The sequence below is a fragment of the Talpa occidentalis genome, unplaced genomic scaffold (genome assembly GCF_014898055.3).
Source record: "Talpa occidentalis isolate TD23 unplaced genomic scaffold, MPIMG_talOcc4v2.1 talOcc4.6, whole genome shotgun sequence".
Lineage (NCBI taxonomy): Eukaryota > Metazoa > Chordata > Mammalia > Eulipotyphla > Talpidae > Talpa > Talpa occidentalis.
In genome coordinates this window covers 96,873,898-96,901,777 of record NW_023604972.1, presented here as the reverse complement: position 1 = coordinate 96,901,777, position 27,880 = coordinate 96,873,898, and the positions used below count along the sequence as shown (strand labels likewise).

Below are 27,880 nucleotides of genomic sequence, written 5' to 3'. Positions count from 1 at the left end.
GATTCATGGTCACCCACCATAGTATGTAGTTGAAAAGAAAGCTGTGAAAATGATTTTTGCTAGGAAGTATCTAGATAAACAGAAATGATTCCAATGAGTGCCCTCATACCTGGTTTCTTCTGTGTCAGAAAGAACAGACTTGAATACTGGTTGAATAAAGGAAGCTTTGCCAAAACTTAGGCAACCAATTCATCCTTGATCAAGCAATCTATAAAAAACAAGCTAATAACAGGAGCGGGATTTCTTTTGCTTGTTGCTCTAATTTTTGGATTGGGACATTGGTTTTTTTGTTTTGTTTTGTTTTTTGTTTTTTAAGATGTATTTATTTATTTATATAAACACTGGGTACAGTCAGAAGCCCGGAAGGGTGAGAGAATTCACCAGAGCCAGAGCGGGGAGCAGAACAGGCAGACTGATGAAATATAATGCTGAGGGGAGCAGTGGGCGAGACAGGAGAGGTCTGCGCGCCATGTGGGACCCTCACCAGCAGCCGGGGATAGAACCGGTGCTGCAGAGGCTGCAGGCAGGTTCGCATCCCAGAGCTCAACCGCTGCACCACTGGGGAGGCCCTTGAATTTTTTTTAAGTCAATTTTCTTCAAGAAATATATTAATAGGGGCCTTCCCGGTGGCGCAGCGGTTGAGTGCTGGGTTGCGAAGCTGCCCGCAGCCTCTGCAGCGCTGGTTCAATTCCCAGCTGCTCCCCAACCACCGGAGGAGGGTCCCACATGGTGCGCAGACCTCTCCTGCCGCCCGCTGCTCCCCTCAGCAGTGTACTTCGGTCCTTCTGCCTGCTCTGCTACCCGCTCTGGCTCTGGTGAATTCTCTCACCCTCCCACGCTTCTGACTGTACCCAGTGCTTGTATAAGTAAATAAATAAATCTTAAAAAAAAATGAGTATATTTAAAAAAAAAGAAATATATTAATAGAATATGTGTTTATTTTAAAAAATAATCCTCCTTCAGTTTTGAATAATTGTTGGTTTCCTAAATCTTCACGGAAATTCTGTCCTGATAAACTCAAACCTATGGGGGAAGGCAGAGGTTGACATTTGCTTTCCATGTTTTTTCCCTTAGTTTATCACTAATGTATTTTTGGCACAGCTATGGACTAAGTTTCATCATTTCTGGTAAAAGCTTCTGGGTTAATAACTTATAAGATGCATTATGCACAGCTATATACTTCGGCTTCTGAATAACAATTTTATTCTTTTCACCATATTTGAAAATCCACCTATTACTTCTTTAATATTTTTCATTCTGGAACAACTTTAAATAAAATTTGAATGTAGGGCCTCCCCGGTGGTACAGCAGTTGAGCGCTGGGCTGCGAAGCTGCCCACAGCCTCTACAGTGCCGGTTCAATCCCTGGCAGCCGGCGGGGGTCCCACATGGCACGCAAACCTCTCCTGCCATACCCACTGCTCCCCTCAGCAGTGTACTTCCTCGTCTGCCTGTTCTGCTCCCCGCTCTGGCTCTGGTGAATTCTCTCATCCTCCCACGCTTATGACTGTACCCAGTGCTTGTATAAATAAATAAATAAATCTTTAAAAGAAATAATAAAATAAAATTTGAATGTAGATAAATAAAAGATTCAGCCAAAAGACTCAACTGGTCATTTCAGGATTCAAAAGATAAGAAACAAAGGGAGGTGTTTGAGCAACATGTGGATATTGATTACCATTCCAAAAAATGCTTATTATTTCTCAGTGTTTGTCAACCACTCTGAGAGGTGATGAAAAATTAGAGGGAACATTAATCCCTGCCCCAGAAAGTTCAGTGTCAGGAAATGAGCCCCATTAGGGTCTAAGGTAGGATGAGAGGAGGCCACAGAGGACTGTGGGAACTAAGAGGAAGTCCTCTTAGTCACCTCCAGCTAGGAAGACTTTCTGGAAGTAGACTCTTGACTAAGCAAAGTATTTGAACAAATGTTAACTAAATAAAATTAAGGCAAGAAGTAAGAATATTCCAAGTGCTAAGGCAAGTATATACAAAGGTCCACAAGTGAGGTATCATGGCACAAAGAGTTAAGACGCAGCACTATGAAGCAACCCGCAGCCACTGCAACATGAATTCAATTCCTGGGCAGGGAGCTACCCACATGGTGCAGCAGGCCTCTCCTGACTCACCTGCTTCTCCCATAAGCAGTGTATTTCTGTCAATCCACCTGTTCTATTCCCCACTCTGTCTCTGGTGAATCCTCTCACCCCCCACATCTTTGGCCTGTACCCCAGTTCTTGTATGCATAAATAAATAAATCTTAAAAAACAAAAAACACAAGTGAGATATCATGGCTTGTTCCAGAAACTGCGAATTTTGAGATGACATTGTTTGTTTGTTTTAAAGATTTATTTATTTATGCGTACAAGAGCGGGTGCAGGCCAGAGATGCAGGGGGCAGAGACAAAGTGGGAAGAGAACAGGAGACTCACTGAAATACACTGCTGAGGGGAGCAACAGATGAGACAAGAGATGTCTACTTCGCCATGTGTGTTGCTCTCTGGCCAGCCGGGGATTGACCTCATGCTGCCCAGGCTGTGGATTGCTTCATAGTGAGGTGCTTTAACCCCTTGTAATACCAGAGAGGCCCACTGAGATGACATTGTTAAGGAAGAGACAAATGAAACTGCTGGACTTGGCAAACAACACTAGTTATGAGAACTTTATAATAAAGGCAAAATGAAGTCATTGAAGAATGTTAAGAAGGGAGTAACAAGAGTACAAAGCAAAGGAGAGGAGGGTTGTGGGCACTGAAAAACAGACTGGATGGTTGACACTTCAGACTAGTCATTCATTTAACAATAGGTTAAAGAAAGAACTTAAAAGTCAGCTAATAGTAGAGAAGTTAGATAAGAAATGTTTGTTTAAGTTTGCTAGCTTTAGTGTGTGTTTAACTTGGATTGATTGTTTAACTTAGTGTCTTTGAAGACATTACCTGGTGACAAACAAAATAATTCATTATTGAAGTTATTTGTCAGGACTTCTAATAAAACACGTGGGGCATTTCAGTAGTAGAGATCAATAATCCCATTAAAGAATAACTGTTTAGTAGAAAACCAAGTGACAAAAGGAAATGTGACTAGTTAGAAAATCAAATGACAAAGCAAAAACTGAAATATGTTAAGAGAAAATAACCTTAATACAAATTGCGAGGGTAAGGCTAGAACCTTTTTTATTCATGGGTATACGCTTGTGAAATTTTTTAGGTAAGCACTCCATATAAGTAATATAAATATTTTACAATCTAATAGATATTTATTAATGATATCATTTTAGTAATGATATTATATGTATGTAGATCTATATATTTAGATATGTATAAATATATTTAGACATGGTGATATTGCAGAGTTCAATAACATGAAATGAACCAATCAGAATCTGAAGAACAAGAGCAATTTAGATAACTTGACCAAATAACATCATTTATTTAGCATAAGAACATTAATTGCATTAGTCCAGCTATAAAGCAATTGTCAAATATGATATAATTATAAGGCAAGTTTACTGGAAGCCAAGCTTAATCATTTCAATAAAATAAATTATTGAAATTGAGACCTGATATGAACATGTTTGTTTTACCAAATTGTAAGACTGAATAATGAAAGATAATATATGTTAAATATCAAAGGTTCTTTTTGCTTTAATACTGTCCTACCTCCCAAGAAGGATAATCTCTAATAAATCTTCCCAACACAAAATGGGGTGCAGGGGAAGGGCAAAGTCACTCTAAAACATAAACAAAGTCCTTCAAGTTGCAGGCTGTCAAGTTAACACCACTTCCAAGTGTAAGCAGATATCGTTTTCCCGCATGAAAAGTTTACTGTGAGGAATAGTTTCAAAAGCAAGGCACTTGGAGTAAACAGTGAAACAAAGGAGAACTATTTTATTCACAAGCCTGAACACATATGGAACCTGTTAAGGGGATGATGCCTGTAGAAAGAACTACAAAGCCTTTAAGAGACACCTAGGCTGTCTTGGAAAGGAAGGATGGAGGAAAGAGTGGTTAGACAAGCAGGCAAATGGGCCAAAGATCAGTCGGGATTGAGACAGGCTGTTGGGCAGATGGTCTTTTCTGTTCCAAAATGTTCAAAGTTAAAGGCCACTCCTTAGCACACTTTATTTTATACAAAGAGTGAATTAAGAAACCAAGGGTCTGCCAGAGATCTTTTCTGGATTTACTTGTGTCATTTTTTTTTTTTTTTGCTTGTTTATGTAATTCACTTGCCACCTCCTCAAGCTAAGGTCCTCACTTGATGCTCTTTTCCTAACACTAAGGTTCAGTTAAAAGTGTGGATTAATTAAGAGTAAGATTCTTTTTCATTGTGCAGTTAGTTATTTCTATCCCTCTGAGGAAGGTCAAGATTTCTTTTTTGGCCAAAGTGCACTGCTCACTTATTTCTCTTGTTCAGGATAGTCTAGACTATGAAAATGGTGGGCCTCCCTGGTGGCGCAGGAGTTAAACACAGCGCTATCAAGCTATCGCCAGCCACTGCAGCACGAGTTCACAAATTTGATCCCCAGCAGGCCAGGGAGCAACCCACATGGCTCAGCAGACCTCTCCTGCCTCCCCCACTGCTCCCCTCAGCAGTGTATTTCAGTCAGTCTGTGTGTTCTGTTCCCCACTCTGTCTCTGGTGAATCCCCTCACCCCACCCCACCCCCACACACCTCTGGCTTTCACCCCAGTTCTTGTATGCATAAATAAATAAATATTTAAAAATAACAGTAATTAGGTTATTTTTTTTTCATAGTACTTTTCACCCCCATTAAAAATTAATGGACACAAAATAAAAAGCAAAATTGTTGAGATGGCTTCCTTTGCATAGTGGAATAATGACATCTGATGAGTCAAGTTCACCTGAATAGCCCCTGACAGGGAGGATAAATTCCTTAAGATACTTTACAGACCCCACATAGCTACCACAGACAAGCCAATAATCTGTGTTATTAAGCAAGCTCACAGGGAGTATAGGGCTTTATTCTAGCCTCCGTGAGAAACAAAAAGCAGGCAATAGAAACACTCCTTGAAGAGTTGTACTGCTGCTAATGGAAAAACCAGGAGAAAAATCTAGTAACAGAGAAACACTATGAATCAATTCTACAGCAACCAAAGACAGACTGGAAACTGTCTGGGACGTGGTCCTGTCTACAAAAAAATGTCAGACTTTACATAAACCCTGCCCTGGTCAAATGCAGCTATTCCATGCTCGGTCCAGAGCACGCAGGCACCCAGCCAACAGGTATACCTTGAGATAAGCTGTGGTCAGGGTAAGGTACCAGGAAGTACCAACAGAAATAGGCCAACTCCTTAACATTCTAGCTTCTGTAACACAGTCAGGAGCTCACAGGTCTTGTACTTTTCACTTGGCCATTTTTATGGGTAAGTTTGTAGAGGGAAGACTTAATAGGGGCTATCCTAGCAACCCAATTTATCCCAAAGGAAGGAAGTATGCATTGAACAATGGAAAACTCATTAAATGGCTATCTATACTCTATAAAATACAAAATTTTTATAAGAAGCTTTAACTATCTATAATATAAAAAGTACTTTTAATGTTTATGTTCCCTTATAAATTAATAAAAACAAAAATGTCTTTCTTCAGTTACAATTAATATAAAAGGACTCTCAACACACCAGCACCTTTAACCTAACTGACCAAAATTATTCTCCAGAAATAACTGCACATTTCAGCAAAATGAAAACATACAAAGGCATAAATTGCAGATGCACCATCCAGTCAGGACATGTGGACAAAAAGACTAATCATACAATGGGTGCGATATATATATATATATATATATATATATATATATATGCCATAAAGATAATCATTTATGGACAATCCACTTTCCCTATTATCCTGCATCTTGTCAAAGAAACTACTTTGTACACTCAAATGACAAATGATTATATATAAGGTGTAAGTAAAAAGAAAGGACAAACCAGGCTGTATTTTGAGGTTGCAAATGGCAAAATACCTAAGGGATACTCTTCTTAAAATCATGGAGGGGTACCAGCTAGAAGAAAGTCTGTAGTTTTGGAGACAGGTCTCAGTTCAAATACTGATCCACCCCTCACTAGTATTGTGACTCTGGGCAGGTAGCTTGGCCTAACTGACCTTCCCTTCCTGTAAAATATCTAATGTAAAATATCTAATGGTTCTCTAAAAGATTATTATGGGGAATAAGCAAATGCAAACACTTAGTATAAAGACTGACACAGAAAAGGAATTAGGTTGGGAAGAACACAGGAATGTTTCTTGAACACAGCAGAAGTTCGAAAGGCAGAGATTACATTGGCATCAATCTAGGATGAACTTTATATTTTGCCAAATTCATTAAATCTAGATGAGTGGCTGTTAGTTATAAAATTCAAGCACCTTGTAATTCACACTCAAAAAGAGCTTAAAAAAAAGTCCCATTTTTACCCTTGTTTGTCTAGTTTAGAATTTAATTTACACTTAACATCTAGCCCAGTGGATCCCAAATTTGCACTTTAGAATCACCTAAGATACTTGGACATTTAGCTTTAATGACTCTGGCCTGAAGCCTAGGCACCAGTTGTTTAATTACACCCCTAGGAGACCCTAAAACACTGTCAGTGCCTAGAACCAGGAGAACAGCCAATTTCTAAAGAAATAGATGCATATATTTGCTAGTAGTAGTTCCAGTTTGACCTATCCTGACCAAAAAAAAAAAAAGTTTTATCCAACCCACTCAAGTTGTGACCAGTATTCCAAGTCACTCCTTTCTACAGAAAAAGCTGAAAACTAGATAAGTATCAACAGAGTTTGAATGGTAGAAAGGCACAAGACCATAACTCAACAAACTTTTTCAGGTGGATAAAATGATCACTTTTACTTGGATAAAAATGAGCCATGTCTTAGAGTAAATTTCCAGTGCAATTATATAAGGGAGTATGTTTTAAAGCAATTTTCTCTTATATTTCTTTTTTTCTTTGAAGCAATAAAAAACAAACATCATCATCTGAAAGACAAACCTGAGGTAATTCAGTAGATTACGCACTTTTCCATTTGAATGGAAATCTGATATCTTCCTCTTTTAAAGTGAGTCTAAGTTGCAGGAACACTGGTAGCTGGATTAGTTCTCATGGAAGTCTATTCTAATTTCCCTCTATTTCACTGAATGACCCTAACAAGTCACTTTCCTGGTCTCCAGTCTATGTGCCTCTGTAACATGCAGTCAGTACACAGTACCTAGTTCTTAGAATTGGTATCACTTTCCTTAGAAACTTACCAGGGAGCTGCCATCAGTCCAACGGAAGTCATGCTCAAACATCTTGTCATTGAGGCCTATCCACTGGTAATCATGGCCCACACCTAAGGGATGGGAAACAGCAAACATAGTTTTATTACCTTTCCCACTAAAATACAGTGTCAAAGAAAATTATTTTCAGAGTGAATCATACATCCTCTTTCCTGACTGGATTTTTGTTTAGTTGCTCATAAAAATCTCTCAAAGTCTAACTATCTTTGGTTCTTCTGCCCAATGTGCTTTAAATCAAAATGCTTATTTGCAAATATTGTGAAATTTTATCAGACATAGACAAAAATTTCCTAGCAGTTCACCTAATTAAGTATTTTTTTCCATCTTCACTCATGATTGAAACTTTCCATTTGTTCTTTGATTATCTGTGCTCTTGGCAAAAATTCAGTGGCCCAATAGAATGTGACAGATCTTACCCATGCTAGCCTCACATGCTGCTTCTCAAAGCATTTTAAGCAGTAAACACCTAGACCAAACTGTTCTGCAAAATATCACCCTCAAAATAATTACTATTACTATGAGATGAGTCACTGGCAAGGATACTGAGCAAAAAAAGTTAAATGAATATCCAGATTACAAGTTAATCAACAACTTCTAAAATAAAGCAGATATCATGAGAACCTATCTAATAAAGCATCAAGCAACGTTTCATGAGGAAAAATTTTTTACATAAAAGCTTGCTGTGTTCCCCTTTGGGATATAGTTTGAGTAATTACACCAGTTGAGGATTAAGTTTCATTGCTTTCAGTATCCAGTTATTCACGTCCCTAATAAAAATTCCACTTCCTATGGCTTAAAATAATTAGAAATTTGCAAGAGAATAATTCTGCACAGAGGATAAGCTTAGGGTACTCTTAACAATTAAATTTTAATTAGCAGGACAAAAATAATTGAATGCAATTTCTTATTAAACAACACATGTCCATATTTAAAATAAAGATGAAGAAAGTAATCATGAGAACAATTAGATTGAAACATAAGAAGTAGTAACCATTTTGTAATTTGATCCAAGAAAAAAAAGATCAAATAGCAATTTCTTACAATTCAACCTATAGCAAGGTTTCACCTATTACTGCTGGCTTAGGTTCTAGCTGAAAGCTCCCCAAGTTGGGCGGGAACTCACACAGGAGGAATGATTCCAAGTAATGGACAGAAGAGGAATTTATAGCTGGAAAAGTTATTTCTTTGCAGTTAGATAGTGAGAAAATTAAGAAGGTGAGAAGGAATGAAACCTTCAAAAAACCATGTGTATTTGGTACATACGATTCACAAACATTTGTTCTTCATGAGACAGAATGCTGGTGAGATGGGCACCCTGCAGGCGGCATTCCCGTTCAGCTGCGTCCCAAGTACGGCGATGGGCAAAGTATTTGTAGCACTGCCCTTGGAATTTGTGCCAGCCATAGTCACAAGTCTCCGTGTCTGAGAAGAAACAAGAGATTCATTAAATTCATCAACGTTATTCAAATTTGGCTCACCAAATTGGAGTGTTAATAGAGACAATATCAATGCAGTGTCCCTGAAGTAACTGCTTCATAGAATTTGGTCACAATGACCAAGAGATTATGATAAAAAGAGCCCAACTGATTGCTGCAATGTGGGTGGCTATATATCTTTTGGGTTGAAAGGCAGTATCTAACTGTAAATTCCTTGATTAAAGCCAGCTTGAGTAGAAGAGAAAAATGGAAGAGAGGCCAGTCAAACCTCTAAGGTTTCAGTCAATCTCTTGACTTAATGTGGGAAGCCATTCAGGCTAATTCCTCATCATCACAAATTTTCTAAAGAGAATCATTCAAATGATAAGATAAGAATTCTGGCTAATAGGATCATGAATGTTCTGTTTGCACATGGACTTCAAAGGCTCTGGAAGGAGTCCTTTTCAACTTCCTGTGGAGATAGCTGAGTTGCCACAGGCTCTTGTCAGGTAAGATTTAAAAAGAGAGAAAAAATTCTACACTGGTAGACAGTTTCTGGTATACATCTTAGAAAGTGTGCCTTTTTCCCAAAGGAAAAGGAATATAGATAATTCCCAGTGCAAATGCATGAGGATTTTAACTTTATTCATAATGAAATAACCAAAATTCCTTAATTTAGGACACCTCATTTCAGCAAACCATTTGCATATCTGTACATTTGTGTGAGGATACATATATCATGTACATTGCTCTTTCATAACAAGCACACTATAACTAGTATCCTACTAGGATGAAAATATCTTTCAACTCTATCTAAATTTACTCTGCCATCATATTCAGTTGATTCTTGATCTCCAGTTTATTGTACTTTTACAAGAAAGCAGTCTTGCCCCTAACGCTGTATTATAATTGGTCATTTTCTTTCAGACACACACACACACGGGGTGGGGTTAAACTATAGTATTAAATAATGGCCAATAGAAATAATCTTGACATTCATAAAATTAATCTCCCAAATAGATTGAGCTGATCACATCTAAAATCAGCTATTACACATAAAATCACTATTGAATGTTCTTAGAATTCTTTCCAGCTTAGCAAACAACTATTCCTGATTTTATTCCCTCCCATAATTTTATTTATCAGTGAAGAAAACAAAACTGTACTAGAAGAAATAGTACTTATGTACTGGATAAATGCAAATTTTTTTTCAAGATTTATTTATTTATGCAAATAAGAGCTGGGGTACAGGCCAGAGATGGGGGTGGGGTGTGGTGAGAGGATACACCAGAGACAGAGTGGGGAACAGAACAGGTAGACTGACTGAAATGCACTGCTGAAGGGAGCAGCAGGCAAGACAGGAGAGGTCTGCCGCGCCATGTGGGTTTCTCCCTGGCCGGCCAGGGATCGAACTCATGCTGCAGAGGCTGTGGATTGCTTCATAGTGCGGTGCTAAACCCCCTGTGCCACCAGGGAGGCCCTAAATGCAAGTTTTATATTTCTGACATGATGGCTAAGTTGAAAGTCAAATTATCTCTTGACTCTCTCTCTCATCACTCCTTTTTCTATAATTGTGGGACAGCATGCATTCAGAGATTCCATTTTTTCCTGACTTTGGTGATTTAGCCCACAGTCATACAACAGACGCAGCTTATCGCTAGAGCAGTCTTTATTTCAGTTTAGTCTATCAGGCTGTTGTTTAGTTACAGCGAGATGACTAATTGGTTTTACTAATGTGCACTGGAAGTTTAGAGTTTTATTATCGTGTTGTTTGGAGATCACCAAATCTCAAAGGAAAGGACCCAAGACATAGCTAGATGATTTGGTATAAAACTAACACTCAGCACCCAAGAATGAATCATATTTCAGCTACTTGGATGTTGCAATTTTCTATTGGGAAGTTCACATGGCAAAATTTAGAGGTGAATTAGGGAGTCTGGGGAGGAAAAGAGCTTTATATATGAAGGCATTAGGTTATAGAGGGCGAGAATTGCAAAATTTTTTAACACACCCTCACTGTTAAAATCAGCAATGTGATATTATAACAACACAGCCCTCCTTAGCCTTAGAAATTATCATTTACTTTAAGATACTCAGTTTAAAATCCTAGAGGATCTCTAACTTACTGAGTAATACTAGAAAAAATTCTTCCCTATACCTTTTTCTTCTATTATCACAAATGGGGTTTAGTTTGGTTTTCTTTTAAAACAGATTATCATTAAGAATTTTTCTTCTTACACAAAAATCCCAAGTGATCAAAATTTTTAGATGTCATGATCACATCGTGCTACAGTGCCTAAGTCAGTTAGTGAGTGCATAGATTCCTAGCAGAATATGGGTCTAAAAACCTGGGGCAGGGTTTCTGTTAAAACCAAACAATGACAGGGCCTCCCTGGTGGCGCAAGAGGTTAAGCACCACACTATGAAGCCTTCCACAGCCTCTGCAGCATGAGTTCAATCCCTGGCCAGGGACCTATCCACATGGCACAGCAGACCTCTCCTGGCTCGCCCTCTGCTCCCCTCAGCATTGTATTTGGGGCAATCTGCCCGCTCTGTCTCTGGTGAACCCTCTCACTCACCCGCATTTCTGGCCTATACCCCAGCTCTTGCATGCATAAATAAATAAATCTCAAAAAAAAACAATGACAACTTACTATCTGTACAATTTACTATCCTCATTTTCTAAGCCATAGATTCCCAATGACTATTAATACATGTGCAAATAACAGAGTGACTTTAAATTTTAACAAAAAAGCCAAATTTCCATGCAGATTCACTTAATTTTCACTATTCATAAATTCCATAAACATATAATGAAAGATTATGCATCAAACAGCATCTTCTAGGATGTGTTCTGGTAAAAGATAGAAGAAGTAGTCTTTATTTTTCCAATCTTACCTAAAGATAATAACATAGCATTTCATTTATTTAAAGCTAACCTTTGGGATGATATTTTCTTAAAAATCATCTGATGTATGGAAATGTCTTATGTTTTAAAACCATGGTGCCTAGATTACATGACAAAATCCCAGATTTGGTTTTGCTGTTTGTGATGGCAGGCCCAGGCAGCTCTGTGTGTGTGTGTGTGTGTGTGGCTGGGGGGAGGTGGGGGAGGGGAAGAGGGGCAGGAAGGAGGGTACAACTCCTATTCAAGACCAGAAAAGACTGAAACTATTACTCTTAATCTCACAAAAAAATTCTACTCTTTTTATGCTAGATTAGCAATGTTTTCAACACTACTGACATACAATTGTCAAACTTTAGAAATAGTCTACACTCAGACACTTCTTGCTGGCAAGCTGTCTCAGAGACTGGGGGCAATGTGTGCATATAACTGTTTCTTCAGTGTTCTATGCCCCCATCTAGATGTTTTATCTGTTATCATTCCATCAAAATGTGTCCCTTGCTCCCGAGTTACTGGGAGGTGGGAAGTTAGAGAACAGAAAAGGTCAGCTGAAAAAACAATGACGCAGTCATCACTGAAATTTGGAGAGAAGGCTGTTTAGACAACAATGCTGCTGTTAATGAAGAAAACATTTGTTCTTAGGCAACCTGAAGAGAGGAGAAAAAAATCTTGCAATGTGCTGGCAATAAATCACAGGCGCACAGCTGCAACTGGTAAACAGACTGGGATATCCGTTTCTCGACAAATAATGTGGATGGAAGTTAAAAGTGCTTTAAGATAAAAATAAATGTACATGAAATTTTGATGGCACCAGAAATAAAAGAAAAAATTAAAATGTTTTCTTTTTAATAGTTTTTTGAAGAGAGAGAAAATGTAACTGGCCTAAAAGTCCCTTGCGATGATCTTTCACTAGTGAATCCATCAGTTATACATGTAAATAAAATGCCTATCTTTAAGAGTTACTCTAGAACTGATTTTGAAAAAAAACTGGGTTTTAAAAGGTCACATCGGTCCACTACTAGCTGTATCACTCTGAACCATCACTTTTCCTCTTTGAGTCCCAATTTCTTGACATATAGAAATATAATGCCAACCAATCACATGATGTACCTGTAAGCATTTGGTAAACTATAAAATATTCAACAAATATCTTTTTTTTCTTCCATGCCAAGGTTTGTGCTAAGTCACCGAGGCTGGGGGACTTTGTTTTGTTCAGAGTTCTATCTCCAGTGCCCAACTCAGTCCTAGAGGACAGTAGGTACTCAATCAACGGTTGAACAAATGACTTTTGAATTGCATTTTAATGCTTTGCAAAGTTTCAAATGTCTCACCCCCTTGTTTTCTTCAACAAATGATAACTTTCTTACATTTTCCTTTGAGAGGAGGATCTCGGTTGGATAATTTTCAGATTAAACTTTAAAAATTCTAAAACAGACATTTTATATAATAAAGTGAAAAAAGCCATAAAAACTTAGCCATCACCCATCCCTTCACGTAATGGCAATTCAGTACATGCTTCTTTCAGCTTGCCTTAAACTGTGGTGACATCAGGATTAACGCTGCAAAGCAGAATGTACGCCCAGACCAATGTGTCTGAGTGTCTAATACATTTTCAATTTGTCTGGTGGAATGGAAGTTTGGCACTAAGCACTTTTGTCAAAGCCAAACCACTGCAGGACTTTAAGTAGAGGAAATTGATGTTCCAAAGCTTAGTGAGTGTGCTGGGCGTACAATCTGTTTCTGATTGATGGACTAAGCAACGTTACCATTAGCCACCTAAAATACGCTCTCAGGTTGGCCATAAAATGTAAATTACAGGGATCATGAGATTCCAGTCATCATGAACATAAGCCTTTCATTCAGAAAAAGTAGATACTTCTTCAATAGGAAAATTCTCTACTTAGCCGAATCACAGTATCTTTTACATAGTGTTTGCCAAACCAAAGCTCATGTATTCTAACAACTATATTAACGTATTTTCCAGAGACGATTAACTAGGAAAAATAGGCCAATGAATCTCTCAAGTACTTAGAGGGAGTGGAGAAGATAAGGCAACTAACTGAATTCAATATCCCTTGGTGAAAACCACTTATATGGATTATGGTCTAGGCCTAGGTTGACCCTAGGAAAAATAATTACAACAGTGATCCTTTTGATAACTAGATGTCCTTAAATTCAGCTCAGTGTGTCATATTCAATTCTATCCTATCAGCAAAATAACAATATTCTAGTAAACACTATTGCTCAGATGTTGTGAGCTATGGACACATAAGGAAACCTAATGTATTTAGTTAACCTCTGAATTTCCCTCTGTAGGAAGAGGATGCAATAGGGTCAAACTTATTAAAACCATCCAAATCAGTATGACACAGACTATCTAGAAGTAACATTTGAAATGAAGTTTCAATAACGTTTGTTTCAATAGCTCTTACCTTGCTCACAAAGTGCACCAACATAGCTTGGAAGGCAGAGGCATCTGAAGGTATTAAAACCATCAACACAGGTGGCACCATTTCGACAGGGGTTAGAGTGACATTCATCAAAATCTGAAATAAAATCATCAAAGGTCGCAGAAATACTTTCAAAACAAGTCAAAAATGGGATTCTATTTTAGTGAAGTTCAGTTCCATTTGAATTTTAAATTTAAAAAAATTAAATAATATTTTTTTTTGTATGTCCTCTGCTATATATGGGTCATAAGGCAACTAAGAAAAATATTTCTTTTTTTATCTGAAATTCAAATTGAACTGACCTTTCTAATGGTATTTTATTTGAAAGATCTGGCAACCCTAAGAAACTTTCAACAATAATTAGAGGAGGGTCATTTCCTTTTGTGCTTTTAGATGAGTACTGAAACTGATAAGGTCCCCAGCCCTCTCCCAACTGCAACCCTGGCTCAGCTGGGGTTACCTGTCTGTGGAATTCTGAAAACAAATGGACTCACTGCCTCTGAGCCCATCCTTCACACTGATTGTCATGATAAGATTTTTCCTTGGCTTCTAATCATTCCATATATCACAACTGCCCAGTCAGTGGCCCTGTCTCAGTAGCTTGGGCATCACAGGAGAATGTTAGAAATACATGTTCCCAGGCCCAATCCACGCCCACTGAAACAAATCCTGGAAGGATGCAAACAAATGCCCATATTTTACCAAGCCCTCCAAGCAATTCCAACATATGCAAAAATCTCAGAATCACTCCATTAGAGTATAAAGTAAAACTGCTCAGTACACTGGACTTAGGACCTTCTCAGGCCTACACCCATAGTATTCTCTCCTAATGTTTCTCTCCCATAAATCCAGAAGTAGGCATACCTGAAGCCCTGCAGTCACTCAGATGCATTTGTGCAATTGTGGTCTCTGTGCTTTTGTTTTGTCTAAATCTCCCATTCATACCATAATTTTAGGTTTTCAGGTCTACCACAATCTATCAAAATCCTCCCCAACTTTAAGATCTATATCAAATGCAAACTTTTTACAGATTTCCATGATCCCCTCTGATGAAAATTATGAAACACCTATCTTTATTTCCCAGATCCAACTTAAATTAGCCTATTATTTTTAAACTTCATTTAGCATTATAATTCACTTACACATGGCTGTTTCTGAAGCTCTTTTATCGATTTAAGTAATGCAAAATTTTCCTCAATATACATCCTGAAATCTACCTTCTTTCAGCCAAGAAGATCTTACCAAGTTCACATTGATCGCCACTGTATCCTGGCACACAGGTACATACATAGGAAGTCTCAGTTGGATAACAGGTGCCTCCATTAAGGCATGGATTCGTTTTGCAACGATCAGGTCCTACCATGTTCAGGGAAAAAAAAAAAAAGTAATTAGGCTCATTGCTAAGTTTCAACACATTTTAGCATAAAATGCCACTTATTGCTACCATAATGCAAGCTTTACCATAGCAATTTAGAAAAACTACACATAAATTTTAACATTAATTTTGCTTTCTGGAGTGCTTCTTGGCATTATAACTAATTGTTATAATTCATTTCTTGGATTCATTTTTTTAAATGATTTTTTTGGTACAGTATCTGGCAACTAGTATATTCTAATGCAGATTTAGTTGGCATGATAATGGCAATTGATTTTAGTCAAAAATGATTACACATATGTGCACAGTGAATGGAAAATGTATTCTTTTAAACGAGGTTAGTTCATGTGAAATGGCTGGATACACAGAACATGCATTCTTTTTAGCAGATTGGCTTGTTACCATCATTTGAATTATTATTGCCTTTTACCACTTAATGCTCAGAAACTGTGTTTCTTCGAAAGTGTGCACTGAAGTCTCTTCTGCTACATTAATATGCTTTTTCCAAAAACACGTTCCAAATGTACTCCTTTAAACTATACTTGAAGAAAAGCAACACATGGATTAAATGCTACTGTATAAAAACAAATACAAACACCTATTCTAAAATGAAAACCCAATTTTTTATTACAGTTTTCTCATTAAAGCACAAATAGAATTGACACTCCAAGGAGATAAACAGAAAGGCAAGAAACACAGATTTATGAGAAGAAATAGTTTAAGTATTTTCTAAATGCACATACTTTAACATTTGAAGCACATATTTTACTCCATACTATTACTTGCATAATTGTATTTACATTAACAACATATTTATTATTTGAAAACTTTTTCAGAATTACAAAAGTTTTAAAATGTTCAAGAATCCAACAAGAGTTGAAATTTCACAAAATAATTGAATAAATAGGTTAGATATGAAACAAAAATCTTATCTTCAAAAATCTTAAGTCCCCAACCCTGAAATAATTACACACGAAAAAAAAAAGTAAGTTTACTTATGAAGTATGAACTAAAGGAATATTAAGATAAGCAAGGAACTGTTCTAGAAGATAATTGAGCCTATCACACACAGGAAAGTCAAACTCAAACTTTCTGAGTGTTAAGTAAATTCTGGACCACTAGAAAGATTTGACAGATACACATTTGCATGTGTTGGGTTCAACTGCATGAAGTTAATTCAGATGTTTGTATCTACTTCTTAAAAATTAGCCCAATTTTCCTAAGACTCCCATAGAGCTCTAAAAATATTTAGAATCTCCTTAGTAGTTTAGCTTTCTGTCTTTGAAAGTACTGCTTATATCACAAGACTACAGTTAACACATCCACATGCTGCCTTCAGAGCAAAATTGAAATGACCATATGTAAGCATGCTCAGTAAACTATGTGTCACACAAACAGGAAAGTATTACTAGAATTCCCACCACAGACACTAGGCACCACGCAGAGAGGGTATGATAAGTGCTTGGCAAGAACATGGTCTTTCTGTGAACTTAAAGTAGTTTAGATTAGGAGAAAAAGTTTTGTTTTTACGATTTTATTCTACTCTAAATCAGCTCGTTTTAATCTCTGAAAGTTGAATCTGTAAGAGAGAGACCAGGATATCCAATATGAGCTCCTGCTTACCAAATTAACCTAAAATGACAATTTATTTTGCAATGAAGTCGCAAGTTTTAATCTTGGTAAACTTGGTGGAGTGGTAACTGGTACACATTTCGCCTTCATTTGTCAAACCTAATTCTCCTGTATGTATATGATTATTACAATGATTTCCAGACCTTGCTTTTTACCATTCTTAAGTATATTTCAATTACAAAATAATAAATACTGGCCAGATAAATATAGAGTGAAAACAAACAAAAATCCATCAACCACCTTTGATCGATTTTATTCATAAAATACACTGCCTATATAACAATAAACTGTTTATAATATTTGCTCTTAATAACTACTTTCTTTTCACAAGATGCTGCTGCTAAGATCAGAAGAAATAATTCTAAGTATAGCCATGCCATAAAACATATTTATGAAGATAAAACATATTTTCAACTAACATGGCTTTTTGAGTACTACTTTTTTTTCCTAGGAGGCAGCTAGGTGGTGATGAGCACTTGTGGATTCCACTCACATTACATTTAAATAATGTTCCTGGAAAACATCATTAAAGTGGACTTTTCAACATATCAGGCTAGATTAAACAAAAAATGAATTCTACAAAGTAAGTATTCCAAGATTTCTGGTTTACATATCATTAAATATCAATGGTTAATTTTTACAACATGTTAATAGGAAACCAACAAGGGTCAGTAAAAAGATCATCTCCACTTTGTAGTGGAGATGACCAAGGTTCAGATCTCACTTTTGCCACAATACTGTGTCTCTCTGCAACCTTGGGCAAGTTACGGAAGCTCTCTGAATCCTCCAGCCTATCCTTTTAAACAGGGATAATATGTGTTTTATAACCCATTTGTGAAAATCTTATTAAATAGCCTATGTGAAGCATCATCGAATTCCTGCTTTCCGATCATTCAGTAAAGACATAGAAGTCCCTTCGCAACAGGCAGAGCATGAATATATACTGAATGAAACCAACTATAGCTAGGCACTGTTAAATAAAAATGCAGACTATCTCGAGAAAGGAAATTATATGAAAGTGTGAAATGATAACTGATATTGCGCAAACCATGTGAAATATTTATTAGAGCTATTAACTATTCTCGACTATTAAAGGCTTAACATATTTTTATATTGCCACCTTAATAGCACCTATCAATGAGAAATCAGATTTTTGTGTATTTTTAAAACAGAGATGCGTAAATACGAGACAGTTAACAGAGCAACGCTACAGTTGTGAGTGAAACCAAATTGAGTTTTTGCACCATTAATACTTTAATTTTTTGTATGTGGCAACTGTGTGTTGCTTCTAAAACCTAGAAAAATACAAAAAATATCTGTAAAGCCCATAAAAATAAACTGTACTTACTTTCTTTGTATCTCATTTTGGACTGTACTTACTTTCTTTGTATCTCAATACTGTGGCCTGTCCTGCCATTATGTGAACAACATAAAAATCTCCATTGATTTAACATCACAATAAAAGGCACATACTTATATATGTTAGGACCAAGGGACTGTTTCCAAGTTGGGAAACAGATTTATCAATGTTGTGACCTTACCTGGTAAATAAACTGCTGTGCCTTCCACTGACTCTTCATTAATGCCAACCAGGAAACCGGTATCATTAGAAGTTTCCAGAAAGGAAAATGATGGTGTAAGCTCAGTATTTAACTCCACAGTATTTACTGTTGCCTGGTTATTGGAATCAAGAATTCTCACTGATACTTGCTGTTCTGGTGTTGCTACTGTGGAATCCTCCTCTCTACTCAAAACTCGGGTTTCAGGGTTTATGTCTAGAGAAGAAAGAATGGTGGGCTCCTCAGAAGTCTGTGGCCTGGGCTGAGGCACCACACTGGCCTCAACCTGGTAAACTGCAGAAGCAGATGTAGAAGGTGGCCACAGAGTAGCACCTTCTAACTTAATTTCCCTTGTAGCTGTGACAACACCTCCAGCTTTGGGTGTTCCATTATTGGGAAACACCTTGATTGTGTCCCCAGAAAGTTCAATACTGGTTTTGTTTTGGGGATCTGGGGCGATCTCAGTTCCCTCTTCAGCAATTAGTTCTGTGGGAGGAGCTTCCATTTGTTGGAATAACTTTGGTTTACTTTGATCTGAAGGTTCCAATTCTGTATCAGGAGATGAGGATGGAGGTTCAGTTACAGGAAAGTACTTTTTACTTGAAGGGTTGAAAGTTGCTTCAATATTTGCAGGTTTTCCTGGGAACACGTGAGAAGTGCTGGCATCTGTAACTGGCAGAGCGCTTGGCTGCGGACCCTCTGTGTGTTCAGAGGCTTTGCTGCCTAAATGGACAGTGAACGGAGAAGATGGTGTCTGGGAGGGTAACTTTGCAAAACTGGAAACTGCTGATGTTGCCTCAGTGTAATCTGGGGGATTGGATCCTTCCAGTACATTAGGTGCCTCTGTTAAACTCTGAGTCATAAAATGGATAGGACTGATACTTACATAAGGTGTGGGATCTATCAGTGCCTCCTCAGCTCCTGAAGAGAATTCTGGCTGAAAGGAAGGACCGACAGATATCTTTTCTTTATACTCATCTTGAGTCTTTTCTGAATGACCCAATGTTGATATTACTTCACTCTGGTCTGCAATTGCTTGCCCATCAGAAAAAGTGCTTGATTCAAAGATGTCTTCCATAACATTTTCTACAACTTTTGGTTCATGAATCTCGGGATTAACTGTGGCAGACTTATTAGGAACAGGCAGGGATGTTACTGTGGGAAGCAACATATCTAATTCCGTTTCTGTGCTAAGGATAGGGATCCCAGTTGTGAAAACAGAGGCCATGTGATCAAACTGGTTTCTGTCTTCAGAAGTCAGCAACTCGTGACGTGTTGCCTGAGTGTAAGTAGCCAGAAGAATATCACCAGAGCCTTCAAAGTTTTCCTCAATTGAAGAAAGATTAACAACTGCCTCATATTTCTCTTGAACTTGAGGGCTTTCTTCATTACTGTCATGTGGCCCTGACGGCAGCTCTGAATCTATGTCCGTCTGCATTCCAAGTATGTCCTCATACACAGGCTTAGTGTGATCAATATCTATGATAGTGTTTTTATCTGATGTCAGCTCAGGTAGAATTTCAAGGATTGTACTCTCTGTGATTGTCAATATTAAATCCTTGTCCTCTTTGTCCAGATCTATAATAATATTTTCAGTGGCTTTTCTTCTGTCAGGATTTAAAGTGGACTCCTCGAATCCCACGAGATGCTCTTGGAAACCACCTGCAGTGTCTTCTGTGGGCCTCTCATATGACATTGTATTTGACAGTGAGCCAGTTGGATCCGGGGAGCTTTCATTCTGTTCTGAATGAAGAGGCGGCATTGAGACTGTCGGGAATCCGTCAACAGTAACAGCTTTGGCACTTGGAAGCTCAGGAAGTTTTTCCAAGGATCTATCAGAAACAAATGTGGTGCTTCCTTGTCTGGTTGTCTGAGTTGTTCCAATAGTGTGGACTAAATCAACCATATCCAATTCCCCAGATCCTTCCCCAGAATGTTCATAAAATAAGTGAGATGATTTTGGTGCTGATGTAACAGATCCTTTGGCCATCTCCAGACTGTATGTTCTGTCCAGGAAATCAGTGGAAAAGGTTGCTGTTTCTTTAGCTTCTGCCGTTAAAGAATTCTCATTGGAGACTTGTTCAGTCATAGGTTGTAGCCGACCAGATTGAATTTCTCCAGCCCAACTGTGGGTCTGACTTTGAGGCTGTTCAGTGTCTGTGGAGAAAGTAAAAGGTGCCGTTGTGGGTCCTTCTGCTCTGATGTCGCTTAAAATTTCAAGTAAAGTTGTATTGGCCACTGTCACGCTGTTTTTGGAGATGCTGTCTGTTTTGGAAATAAGTGGGCTTACTTCATTTTGTACATTTTTCGTTCCCTCATAGTCTTCATTTATATCACTGGCAATGCTTGTTTCAAAACTTTCCACTGGAGAAGTCTGGGGATCTAAAGTGTGAATGATTTTTTCCATTTCAGTAAAGCTCTCTGATTCAGCAGTAGGCAGAATTTCCCCTGATCCCAGTCCAGAGAATAAAAGATCAGTATCTGACTCTTTAATTATTGGTTTTGTAACTTTGGAGGATTTTATACTTCCTTCCTCTTTGATTGGTAAATCTGTAACTATAATTTCAGCTGGTATAGATTTAGTCACTGAGGTAGCAGCTAAGAAAAGATTAGCTTCAGGGAGAGTAGTGTATGGTTCCAAACCCTTTGGATCCAGATTTGGAGTAGAAATGTCAGCTAAAGAAGTGCCTTCCGCCTCCACTTCCTCATCATTAATGTCAATTTTCTTCATTGTTAGTGTAGAATAATCTGTGGTTCGAAGTCTAGTGTCAGTGAATGTTTGTGAATCAAAATTTGCTTGTTCCATAGTTTGGGGAAAGTCCACTGAAACTGTGCTAAAGACCTTCACTTCTTCCTTATCTGCTGCAGCTTCAGTACCTTCAGCTTCCACTGTTGGTAAAATTGTTGATCTTTTATCAGCATCATTGATAGTACCCATTTCTTCCCATTGCTGGCCAGCAAATGGAGACTGTGTACCAGACATATTTCCCACAGCACTGGGAAACACTTGGTCAACAGAGCTGCCTACTGAGGCCAATTGCTCACCTGAACCCTCAGCTGAGGCTGTGAACTCTTCCCAGGGAAATGCTGACACACTGGCCGTGGGATTACCAGGTCTTTCCAAGTTAGGTATGTGACTGATGGTATCTGAGGTGGGTATTGCAGATGGTGATGTCTGGGGATCCTTAAATGCTGCATCCCCAGAGCCCTCTGGCATTGCTATTTCTTCTTTTGCTATGGGATGAGAGACTGTTGAGTATTCTCTTAAGTCACCACTGAAATCTTCCTCCAAAGGAAAATCTGTAGTGAAATCCTTTACATCTGCCCCATGATGAGGCTCTCCTGAAACCCCTGAAGTCAGGTTGTCCTTGGATGTTTGGCTTATAATTTCAGCAACTTCTCCATCCATTACAGTGCTCAAAAGTCCTGTTGACTCAAAAGGGAATACGGTCTCCATCTGAGGAGACAAAGTGCCAGCTGCTTCCTTTCTGGTTTGAATTTTCGGCTCTAATTTTAACGAAAATGAAGAAACAGTTGTGGTTTCTGGGTCAGCAGCTGCTTCTCCAGAGCCCTGCTCCATAAAGGGGCTACCTGGGACAGTGGCCAGCCCTTGGTGAACCCCAGTTTGAACATTAGAGCTGGGTACAGTGCTCTGTGTCCCCAGATTATCTAAAATATTTGATTCTGTCAAGACAGGAGTAGAGTTTGTCACTTCCTTTTCCACCGGTGTTGGTGTTGCCAAGGACATAAAATTTTTCCTGGCAATAGATGCTAAATCACTAGGTGTAGCTTCATTTGAGCTTTCTAATTCAGAAGGTAATATTAATTGATCTGATCGCTGTGTAGGTGGAAGTATCTCAACTGTAGAAGCCATGACTGTAGTTTCATCCTCCTCATCTTTCTTTACCTTTCCCTCAAGAGATGGGCTGAAAACCCACTCAGAAGTGTCTGTTTCCCTTTCAAATTTGGTAGGCACTACTGTAGGAGGTTGTTCAGAAGCTGAATAAATGGTAGCTGCAGGAACATCAAAAAGGTTTTCTGTGATCATTATATTGCCAGAACCAAAAGTAATGAGTGTATCTGTAGTATTTCTCTGTGACAAATCAGTTACCATGGTGGACATTTTAGCTTTATCATCTGCTGAGTCCCCCGAGCCTTCTGGAATTGAAATTGAAGGACTTCCTGAATGCTCTACAGTTTGCCTAGGTGTTACTTCCACCCAGCCTTCTATGGTGGACAGTGGATCACCAGACTGTGGATTCCTGGTTAAGATAACTGATACTTCCTCTGAAACATTTGCCGACACAGAACTTGGGACTAAACTTGGAGTAATTGTGACAGACATGCTTTTTTCTGCCTTTTTACCAAGTGTTATTTCTGTAGCCCTTGAAAAGAACATTCTCTGAGATTCTTGATTAATGGAAGCATCTCCTGAATACTCTTCAGGAAACAGAGGTACAGACTTGGTATGTTCAGGCACCTGATTATCAAGTTCAAGACCTCCCTCTGTGACTGATTCTGGTCTTTCTGATGCGTCTCTCTCACGGAATGGAACTGTGGGGAAAGGATCAGGTTCACCACTTGAAAAATGTTCTGGAATTTCAGGGTGAATCTCAGGCATCCACGTGATTTCAAGTGATTCAGTTGTTTCTTTAGATTCACTAGGTTGTGAGTCAGTAGAAAATCCAGTTTCAGTTATTACAAATTGATGAGTCTCACTTTCACTGCTATCTGAAAAGTTTTGAGAAGGTGCAACACTTTCAAACTGGCCACGCCTAGCTTCTGCCATTTCTGGGTCCTTGGGCACAGCAGTGACGAGATGCTTGCCATTTATGTACTGTACTGATGGGGTTGTCGTTACGTCAGTAGCATTTTCACATTCGTCACTTTCATCTACATCATCTTCACTGTGATATATATCTATTTCAATGAACTGAGGCAAAATTAGATCGTGTTCTGCATCAGTTTCTTCACTACAAGGTTCCTCTTCTTTAGATTCTGAATCTATTGGATGACCAAGCATACTCAAATCATTCATTCGACCTGAAAAAAACAAAGAGTTTTCACAATACTTAAATGGAAGATTTGGCAGTGTACAAAATCGATAGCAAGGTTGGCTGATCACACGCACACACAAAAAAGAGTCAAATCTTTTCACAGTAAGTACAATCACCTTCTATGCATGGTTCTCAGTCTTCAAATTTGCTGTTTTATATTAACAACAGGAAAAAATAAACCCAAGTTAAGGTTAAAGGAAATAGGTCATGAGACATCAACATATTAACAGGGAAACAAATATATACATTGTTATGACGAAATGTGGGGATTCATCTTTGTGCGAACTGAAAAAAAATTAAAAATTCAGACCATTTCACCAGATCATACAGAAAAAGTAACTGATTATTGTCCTTTACGTATGAGGATGCTTTAACACACTATTCAATAATGCAATGAGACGAGATTCCTTTTGAACTTTTGTCACAATCTGTTTAAGAGAAAGCTGTTTCTAGAAAAATAAAAAGAGAGGTTTCTTTCCAATTCTTTCACACTTTATTTACAACCCCTCCCCATTGCAACAGTGAGATAAGACAGTCATATATACTACAGCTGCATCCCAGATGCAAGAGCAGGAAGTCCTGGAGGAGGGGGTTCTGTGCAGGGATAGTTTACTCAAAGTACCAGAAAGAAGATTCCTCCTTTAACCCCCTTATCCTTTATGAGACATGATCTTTACCCCCTTATCCTTTATGAGACATGATCTGAATCATGTCAATTAAAGTTCTTTTTCTTAACAGTTTCTCCAAAGGCCATTCAGGAATCCTATCTAAACATTTGAAGTATCATATTTTAAATAGCACATATTCTCAGAACATTCCCTAGGTTGTAAGTTGCCAAAGGATACCAACCACTATACCCAACTGACATTTATACCTCCAGCAAAGCTCCTTGTCTGGGCAGAGAACTTCACTCTCATCACAATGAAATTCAGACACCCTGCCAGAAGGTCCTGCTAGGACTGCATGGCAGAGCACAAAGGTGCCCATGGGTGTGCTGACCCATGAAGAAGACAGAGAAGCAGAGAGGATGAACTGTTTTGTGCTCTCACCCCTAGGAATCTGTTGCAAAATTAGTTTTCAGTCTTGCCCCCGATCCATGCCATACCTGCTTATGCTGAACCTGAGAAGTTGTAGGAACAATAATTATGACGGAGCCATCCTGTCCTTGAAAGATTGTTGCTGTTGTAAGAAGTCACTCCCTCCCATGTATGAAAGGATCCCATCTAACATTTACTGGTAAGTCATAAAAGAAAAAACTCTTGTGTTTGCTTATATTCTTTATGTGTTAACATAAATACGGAAGTATATGAACTATCAAAAAAAATGCTATAGGAGCTCTTCCTGATTTTAACCAGTTTAAAAAAGCAAACCAAAGGCCACAAGACTTTCACATAACTAAAAAAGGCCTATTCCACATTTACATTTATCCTTTTTATTCTTACAAAAGCAAAAGGGAAAACTCTTCCATTTCCTATCACATCTTCAATGCACTGTTTCCATAAAATACTATTTGCATATTGCATAGGATTGGGCCTCTCTCTCTCGTCTGACTTTCACACATTACAGTTCATTTCTTACATATCCATCCTGTTACACTCCCTTCATGATATCTTTCAACTATAAATAAAGGTTTGTGGATATTCAAATAAATGAAAGATTTTTATCATAAAGAGAAGTGTGATCAATGGTATCTCTGGTATAATATAAAAATGTGTGAATATATATGATATGATTTCTGCCACAGATGTTGCAACAACTCCTAATTGCTAAACTTAAATACTAAATACCTAACCTTTTTCCAAAATAACATAATTAAAAACTAAGCTCATTCACTAAAGCTGTTACTATGAATTTACAGTCGCTAAAGGTGTATATGTTTTAAAAGACATCGCAATAAAATCTTTGAATAACAACACCTGTTTGTGTGGCTTACATTTAAATATCTTTTGCTATGATAAAAGACTGTGAGAACTATATATAATATATGCAATTGTGTATAGGCTTAATATAGGTTTGAGTGAGGGGTTTGTTAATTGCCTGAGGCTTTGAAGTTAATTTATTCTGCCCACAGATTCTCTAAACCAATCTGCAATTCACTGTCACAGTTTGGCTAGTTTTCCATACATTTAAAATTTCATTGGGGTTATGTGGCATAAGCTCTCTCTAATATGGACAAGTGAATCTTTTCTAGTTACCCATACTCCTATCACTATAATCTAACCTCTCACCCATGTTTCTATTTGCTCATTTTGGTTCAGTCAGTCTCTGAAATTTTTCTTCATCTCCCTCTCCCCATTCACAATACTGGAGAATTGCAAGAGCTATAATTATTGAAAACCAGAAAAGTTTCTTTGCAGGGTGTGTTGGGGACACCTGTGCTCTAGTGAAAACAGGTATCTCATTCCAAAATCATGATCTGTTCTATTTTGTACTAACTGAACTACCTAATAGAGTAATCCATGTTTCTAGCTCTTACATGAACATGTCCTTATAAAAGACTGCTCTATTTTAGAATTTTAGTCTAAGGATAATATAACTTTTATTTGGATTTTTAAGAGTTAAACCACAGAATTCTACAAGGTGTATGCATAATCTTTTCTATGTTTATATGAATCTGTTTTAATAGCTTGACTTGAGTATACTAGTACCATGGTTAATAGATGTTTTAATGGTATTTTACACAAGCTTTATTGCCAGCTGACCTCAAATTATTCACCACATATTTTTAAGTACTTCATGGCAGAGTTTGTAGACACAGCACAAGTCTTCCAGTCATAAGGGAAGCAGACACAAAACATAGTTGCTAAGATGCATAAGCAGCTGGCTTAAGTTCATGTTCTCTTTAGGGAATTTTACAACTTAAGTTTAAGAGCTTTTAATTAAATATAAGTATATACCAATATACTCAGTGGGGATATATTAAGATCACATTTCTTTATTAAAATAGATTTCATTTTAATGTGCAACAAAAAATATCTTGTTTATTTTAAAACTATAATAGACAGCCATATACTTGAGAAATACTTACAGAATTTAAATAAAGTTTGTAGTGCTTTCAATGCTTATTTTCGACACATACTTATAGATCCATTAAATAGACAGAAACAAATGTTTCAATTTCACTTACTTTTAATATGTTCCTAAATAAAATAAAATGCTACCTGACACCTTACAAAGCAAGAAAAACACCTAATATGATCTTCAACCAGATATTCTCAGGTGTCCTAAATCCCCTAACAGCTTCAACATTTGCAACCATAAACATGGTACAACTCAGGATGTTAAAAGATTGACAGTAGTAATCATGATAGAAACACCCTTCTCAAATCTTGTCAGATTTTTTTTAAATTATTATTTATTTTATATATTTTTACATCATTTTTCATTTTGGCACAATATATGCATTTTCATCTTGGTTATAGATTGTCAGATGTTTTTGCATTCTTCATCACCTTAATAATCGAAAATGGTTTAATATTTATATCAATACTCATTCCCTGTAAAGATGAGAAAGATTAAACTAAAGCCTGGGAGATCAATACTGAATTCCACGATCCTCACCCCACATTTGCACTGCTGACTGAAGTTCCTCTGTTTCACTACCCAAGCATGCTCTCACACTGACGGACCCCTCTTGCTGAGCAAGGAGCTCAATTCTTCACAATACATGAATTTTATGCTCAGAAAAGGCAATATATGAGTATAAACATTATAAGCGTTTCTGATGGCCTCACTTTTAAGAGACAAACATGTTATGGTGATGATAAATGGGGATAATCTCTCTTCTCAACTTGAAATAATCCTCTCATAATGCTGTTCCTTCAAGTGGAAAGAATATGTTTAGATTCAGTCATCTGCTCTAAGTACACTGAAGGAATATGGGCTCTTCTTCATTATAGAAAAGGCCCCAGGGACTGCAAAACTCCCAATTCTTAAAGAGTAATGGCTTCCCTGGAGAGCATAGTCAAGTAATTTGGGCACCTTGTAGCATCTCTGAACAATAAGATAAGCTATAGGAGAGAGAAGTAAGCCAGATTGCTTTTATTTTTAAATGTTTCCTTAAAAGTAGAACAAGTAAGGGCCTCCTCTGGTGGCGCAGCGGTTGAGCGCTGGGTTGCGAGGCTAGCCACAGCCTCCGCAGCACCGGTTTGTTCCCCGGCTGCCGGCCAGAGTCCCACAAAAAAAAAAAAAAAAAGGTAGAAC

The 27,880-nt window shown here is 37.8% G+C and overlaps 1 protein-coding gene across 3 annotated transcripts in view; it reads right to left on the bottom strand.

The window, feature by feature from the left end:
• Positions 1-27,880, bottom strand: part of VCAN (versican) — a 110,505-nt gene that overhangs the window by 19,415 nt on the left and 63,210 nt on the right. For all 3 annotated transcript variants that reach the window (XM_037530075.2, XM_037530077.2, XM_037530076.2), the window contains 5 exons: positions 18,603-23,663; positions 15,297-15,410; positions 14,037-14,150; positions 8,548-8,706; positions 7,255-7,337 (listed from right to left, as the gene is read on the bottom strand). In XM_037530075.2, coding sequence (XP_037385972.1) covers positions 7,255-7,337; positions 8,548-8,706; positions 14,037-14,150; positions 15,297-15,410; positions 18,603-23,663 — 5,531 coding nt within the window. The remainder of the gene's footprint in view (positions 1-7,254; positions 7,338-8,547; positions 8,707-14,036; positions 14,151-15,296; positions 15,411-18,602; positions 23,664-27,880) is intronic.